The 7,097-nt window shown below is 37.3% G+C and overlaps 1 protein-coding gene across 1 annotated transcript; it reads right to left on the bottom strand.

Moving 5' to 3' along the window:
* Window positions 1-2,491: 2,491 nt before the first annotated feature.
* LOC131622702 (protein FAR1-RELATED SEQUENCE 5-like) lies at window positions 2,492-5,184 on the bottom strand. The gene is made up of 2 exons (XM_058893741.1): window positions 5,137-5,184; window positions 2,492-5,050 (listed from the first exon to the last, which is right to left on the bottom strand). Exons 1-2 carry the CDS (start codon window positions 5,182-5,184, stop codon window positions 2,492-2,494), a joined length of 2,607 nt encoding a protein of 868 aa, XP_058749724.1.
* Between the last annotated feature and the right edge of the window lie 1,913 nt (window positions 5,185-7,097).

Below are 7,097 nucleotides of genomic sequence, written 5' to 3'. Positions count from 1 at the left end.
CAAGAAGACTTTGACTCATCGTACGTGGACATGAATTTTATTACCTTATTATGAAATCTCTTTAACAATGACTAACAACCGTTGTTGTATTTCAGTGATACAATATTCAGGGTTGGTAGGACAGCGTACACCAGAGCTGATTTTGAGTGTATGTGTCCAGGAATGTTGGTTTCAAGTGAGGTACATTTCTAACCTATACACATACCCATCATTTTACGTATTATGTTTGTTGGCTAACTAGTTACTGGTGTAAATGAATTCCAACCTTGGAACAGATTATACTGATGATGGCGTTGAAGGTGATGTGGTCACAACACCAAAACGTATGCAAAAATTTATGGTGCCTGCCTCCGTCGTTCGCGGTAATTACCATAAACTCCAAATTATTCATGATGCTTATTTTACATGAGTCTTTACTAATAAGTGATAATCACATGCTAATGTATTAAACTATCTGTTGGTTGTAGGAAGATGTTGTTAAAAATAATGGTCATGAGGAATTACACATGTTTTACAAAGATGACTGGGCTGTTCGTTTTGATCACCTGAGATTGGTAGAATGTTTCATTTAATTGTCTCTAATCGTTAGATGTTGTATGCACTGCCTCCTTTTTTACATAAGCCAATTAACGGATTTGTTCAAAAATTTGATATACGTTATAGATTTATGTCCCAGTAGAAGACCAGCGTGGACACTGGTACCTCATGGTCATTTCATTAGATGATCGCAAGATCTATCATTTGGACTCGCACCTGACCGAGGACGTGGTCGCAGAAAGAAGGTCCACCATCAGAAACATCGTGAGTATAAGTGAATTTTATAATCACATGTTTGAGAAAAGAAGCTATAATAAGCTATATCTTCTTAATTTATCAGGGAGCTGCGCTAAATAAGCTGGTGGAAACGGTGTATGAAAGTTCATTCTCACTCCACGTGATGACGGACTTTGAATACTGGGATATTGTGGAGGCAAGGGGGATCCCAAACTGTGGAACCAGGTATCAAATTTCTTCCAATCGACAATCACTTTCCATATACAATTGGTCAAACTGAACCCGTTGTGTTGTATTGGCAGCGACAGCTCTGCACTATGGGTGGTAGAGTGGATGAACATGCAGAACAACTTCACAAGCAACACTCTTGGTGTGGTATGATTATATGGCAATTCTGATGTGTTGTGTTTACAATAAATTATCACCATTTAACCCCGAAAATAATCTTTGTTAACTATTTCACATTTCACTTCCAGATGAATGAGATTGTCACAAGGATGGCCGTAACTATGCGTTTGCTTATGGGAAACCATAACGACTGCAACAACGAGCTCATTCGGAAGTCGAAGGAATACTGGAAAGTTATGACAACCGCGACTTAGACAATGGGAATGTGCGGTGGCCATTTGTTTGGATATTTGGATGGCTGCGTGGACCATGTTTTGTTGATTGAAACTACTACTATGATTGTCTGTAATATATTTTTAGGATAATTTGCTTGCTGCTTTATGCAGTTTTGTGTAATTTGGACCGCCCTTTGCTGCTTTCTGTTACTTACATTGTTATGTGCTAGTTGTTGTGTCCTTGGGTGTGGATATATTGATGATGGCAAATAACAACAACGCATTATGTGAAGTAATTGGCAGTGGATTGAACTGTAGGCTGCAGCGAATGCTGTTGAAGGAGCGGTTTGAATGGTTGCACCTAAGGCTTCTGTGCTTGCACCAAAGCATTTGATTAGAGGAAAGTGATGATATAATAGTAGCTGCCACTGAAACTATGTTGATGCACCTGATATTGGAAAATAGAAATGTAACATGAAGAATATTTAAATTATGTTGATGCACCTTTAATTGTTATGTTCCATTGAATTGAAAAATTATGCTATTTATTTTTGCATTTTCATATTGCACCAAAGGTACCAAAGTTTTGAAATAGTACAGGTAAGCAATCCTATTTATTTGTACTGCTTTAGAAATTTTGGTGCTGTTCTATTTTAATTTAATTTGGCTGGTTTCATAATCAAAATTGTGCATTGTATTTTTATCACAAATAATACAGTATGAATTTACTCTATCTAAGTAATATTTAGAACATTGTTGATTAATTTATGAAATATATTATGTTGAATTAGGGAAATTACAATACAACAATAGATGAATTTCAATGTGCTTTAGGATAAAATTACAGCAATTCACTTCTTCAGTTACATCAACTTCCAGCCTTGGATATATTAAAACTAACAAGACACAATGTCTGTTACAATAAGCATACCAAATGCCTATTACAAAACAAATCCCACATTTGCAACACAGCACCCAAAATTACAAAATCAGTATAACTGCCAATTATATTATCCAATACAATAAACTACGAATACCACCTCTTACTTCACCACATTCCCATTCTTAACCCATTCTTAACAGAAACAGACACCTTCCTTGCCAAACAAGCAGCATAACATCATTTTGGCATTGCTTCATCACTTCACTGAATTTCAAACTGAAAATCCATAGTCATTACTTAACCTTACAGATGCTGATTGTAAAGAACTATCTGCAGGAGGCTCTCCATCTGCTCCAAGAGTAGGGCAGCATCTTCTGTTGTGACCAGCTGCACCGCATATCCCACACGTCTGTGTCCGCCTGGGTCTCTCTGATGTACCAACAGTACCTGGTCCACAACCCTTGCTTCTTGAACATGAAGGGTTAAGTATATTCACCAACTCCTCTTCAACATGTATGTTATCTGGAACATCTTCATTGTTGTACTTCGATTTAAGCCTACAAAGTTCATTAGTCAGATATTCTAAATATTTTTTGTAATCATCAACATCCATATATGACAAGTCAGCGACCTCCTTACTAAGATTCACCAAAGTAGCGTGTCTAGCAACCAAATGTGAATCCCAGTAGTGGGAACCATCTTCATAACTTCCACTAATAGACTCCTTCGCATATAATGACCAACGATTCAGCACAAGATTCTCAGGAAATTCTACAATATTAAGATAAACCATCACAGCAACAATGTGCTCACAAGGAATCCCAATGGATTCCATTCTAAGACACGAGCATCTGAAATCGTTATTCGATGGACAGTGGGAAACACGCCATCCATGCCCTTCGTCTCTGTATTTTGTCACCGCATAAATGGTAACTGATGCCATATCTTGAATATCTAATACAGATGTTAAGGTTACCTTTTTCATAACAGATCGTACCATTTCAAATATCTCTTTTGTCCAGTGCTTTGATGCTGACCTCTCAAGCGCCCTAAGATTGGTATGCAACACTGCCTGTCCATATTGGGATTCAAAATCAGCTTGAACCTCTCTAAATCGAAAATATGCCACACACCTATGGAACTGCTTAACAAAATCAGTCATATTCATCCTCGAGTGTACAAACTGTCCCATATGACTATGAAATGCTTCGCACCGCGATGTCGTTCTTATTCCTGCAAAGAAATTTCCCCTAATATGAGCTGTTGCCCACATCTTCCTTTTCTGGTACAATTCATTGATCCAATTATTATCTTCTAACCCAAACCTATCTAACATTTCATTCCACAGACTCTCAAATTTCCAAACATCGTGATCACCAAGCATTAATTTTTTGAAAACAGGGATGAAATTGGGATTGCTAATGTTGGAAATTGCATTTCGTAGGAGATGCCATGCACATAACCTGTGGTAACTGTTGGGAAAGACTTTCCTGATTGCATTTCTCATAGCAACATCACCGTCCGTTATTACAGATAAAGGTGTCTTACCTTTCATTGCAACCAAAAACTGCTCCAGCAACCATACATATGTCCCTTCAACCTCATTTGAAACTATGGCAGTAGCAAATATAATCGTCTGGTTATGGTGATTAACACCAGAAAAAACAACAAATGGGCACCTGTACTTATTTTTCTTGTAGGTAGCATCAAAAGCAAGCACATCACCAAACAGTTCATAATTCTTTTGACTCTCACCGTCGCTCCAAAATAGGTTTTGCAACGTTCCATCCGCACCCACCGTGTGTGCAACAAGCATCAATGGATCTATTACACGAAGATCAATAAGATACCTGACAGCACCTTTAGCATCAGAAGACATCTCTTTCCTTTGTCTTGCAATTTGATTATGTACATCCTTCTTCAAAAATCCTACCTTATCATACCCCCCGGCAGCATTAGCGAATGAACCAATCATTTGAGTTACTTTGATTCCGGCATTCCCAAAATTCTTAATTTGCATCTTATCTGACTTACTAAGCTTCCTATTACCTGCCAACAGCCTGCAGTGCTTCTCCTTTAACATTGCATGATTGTGCTCAAAGGTAAAAACTGTGACATACCAACGGTGTGAAATTATATCAATATGAACCCGAAATTTTGCTTCACATCCACACCGGGTTTCGTGCCTCGGACCACGTTTGCGATTATCTACTTTGTTTTGCCTAAATCCTGCAAGGTTACAAAGAAATGTTTGTTGAGTAACATCTCCACTCTTTTTTTTAATAACTTGACCTGTACGGACTGCAAAACCGTTCATCTTTGCAAACCAACAGTACCATGTGTAAGCTATTTCCAGACTTCCAAATTGCAGCTTCGAAACATCATCACATTGCAAGTTAAACATGTCCATATTTGCAATGTCGTCAAACTCGTCAACAACAAATGATTCGTCTGGAAGTTGATCTGAAGATATCGATTCATTCAATCTGTCCGAACCCCATTCCGATCCTTCCCCAGAAATTCCACCGCCGTTTGAATCTGTATTCCAATATTCGTGTCCACTAACATAACCGGAACCTATCTCGTCATCATAATCATCACCATCTAATTCGCCATCATCATCTCCATCTTCATCATCGTATTCACATCCGTAAAATTCATTATCTTCTTCCGCATCTTCATCATAGTATTCAACTTCTTCAAACTCAGAATCTTCATCAACAACTCTGTTGTCATATTCAACATTATCCAAGCATCCATCACTAACAAAATCCAGTTCACCGTCATCGTTAACACGACCATTCTCATGAAAAATCCCATCGTGTGCTTCCTAAAAAAATATAAATAACTAAATAGTAAATCAACCATCAATTAGGGTTACAACCACAAGATAAGATTGTTTGAAAATTGACTTACAGAGTTAACTTGCATTACTCCATGGCCAATAACGTCACCACCATCCATCTTTAACTCAATATCTGTTACTTTTACTAAGCACAAAAACTTGCTTCAGACACAAATCGTTAATGGAAGAGGATCGAAAATGGAAGAAATGAAGAAGAAATCAGAAGGGAGCGCAAAAGAAGAAATCAGAAGGGAGCGCAAAAAGAAGAAATCAGAAGGGAGCACAAAAGAAAATGAAGAAGAAAATGGTTTCAGAAAAATAAAACGCAGAAGAGTAATGGCTGCAGAAAAAGAAATGAAGAAGGACAATGGAAGAAGGACACAGTGGAAGAAGGACGGTGAAGAAAGGTGTGTTGTACGTTTGCAAAAGGTGTAAGGGATGGTGGTGATATGGTGTGTGTTAGTGAAGTGAGTGACCATTAGGGACAGCTAATCTAACGGCTATGATTGATTTGAAAAAAAAAAAAAAAGGAAAAAATGGTCTCTCACGGTGAGAGACCTATGGAGCTAGCGCACCTTAGACGGCGCCCAGAAACGTGTATAACACGGGTTAAAATAAATGTCCGAAGCTCAGACTCAGGTAAGAGTTAACGACGCCGTACACACGTGTCTTGTTCTTATTGGTTCTGGTAGATAGGTTTTTGAAAAACACGTACCTTAAAGAAAAAGACAACCCCTTATATTACAGTATTTGACACGTGGTGTCCGTGACCCACACAACACAAAATGTTTCATTTCGATTCTTTTTTCGAAGAATGGAGAAAAGAAAAATGGACACGCAAACCGGCGGAGGAAAAGTTATGGTTCGAAATGACTTGGCGGTTTCATAGTGGTGCTGAACGTTGGGAGTGGCCCCCACACCAACTTGTTGTTGTTTCAAGTGTAACGGTTTTTTCTAATCATCATTTATCGTCGTAACGGATAGTACTAGTCAAAATTATTCACGTCATCATCCCGAAAATTCTAGAACTACAATGCTAAGTTACACACTTACACTCCCTCTATCCCGTGGTTCAACTTCAATGGCTCATGTGTACATGCTGTAGTAAATAAATTTTGTTACTGTATATTGTTACAGTATAAAATAATAATTGGGCCCCAAAGAAAGCTGTTCGAGGAGATTTTATCCAGCTTCCTTCCATTATAATTTGACACCCCATATATTTTCTAATGTCCATATTATTTTTGTTAAAGTTATATCAAAAAATCGGAATGAAATATCCGGTAGAAATAGAACAATAAAAAAAATGATACAAATTAAAAAATTTGGTAGTATATATAAAAATTTTGGTATATCGGATATTTTAAAAATTTGAAATTTGATGGCACATATCAATTTTTTTTTAAAAGTATCTATCTTTATCAATCTTTTTTTTATTATTCACAAATAAATTAAGTAGTTGAATTAGTACCGGTTTTTCAAAAACAATTGTCACTTATCGGATTTTTTGCGGATCAGTGAAAAATTTGATAATGTTAATTGAAGGGTTGGAATTTTGCTGACAGCTTTGTACGACTGTGATTAAATTGACCGTTCTGTGTGATCCAAAATGAATTCAAAGTTATATAAATAGGGGTCGTGAGTTGTTAAGAAAAACATCTTGCAATGCCTTAGTTTTTGGTTAAGGCTGTAGTGTATTTCAATAGAGTGAAATCTCTCGCAGAATTTCGGCTCCTTGAGGGCAGCACATGTCTCGCTGTTTTGAGATCTAAGTTGAATGATATGTTTCTCGACATCGAAAAAATAAAGGTGAGTAAGATCGAGTTTTATGCAAACTGGATTGATACTGATGGAAAGGTGAAATATGACCCTATTAAGTTGAAGAGCAATGAAGATTTGAAAGTTATGTGGAGAACATTTGAGTGTAGGCTAACTAAGGGATCGATCGAGTTTGATGTGATAATTTCTTGATCCGTCGACGGCATAATTAAGATGTTGATATGTCCAAAATCATCTGGTAGTGTTTAGGTGT

Source organism: Vicia villosa, unplaced genomic scaffold (assembly GCF_029867415.1).
Source record: "Vicia villosa cultivar HV-30 ecotype Madison, WI unplaced genomic scaffold, Vvil1.0 ctg.000041F_1_1_1, whole genome shotgun sequence".
Lineage (NCBI taxonomy): Eukaryota > Viridiplantae > Streptophyta > Magnoliopsida > Fabales > Fabaceae > Vicia > Vicia villosa.
Note: the sequence above shows the minus strand (reverse complement) of the source record. Positions and strands in the feature narration are given on the sequence as shown.

Coding starts and splice junctions, on each gene's coding strand:
- LOC131622702 (XM_058893741.1), bottom strand. CDS start 5,184: ATGGATGGTGGTGACGTTATTGGCCATGGAGTAATGCAAGTTAACTCT. Junction 5,051..5,136: donor GAGTAATGCAAGTTAACTCT/GTAAGTCAATTT, acceptor ATATTTTTTTAG/GAAGCACACGATGGGATTTT.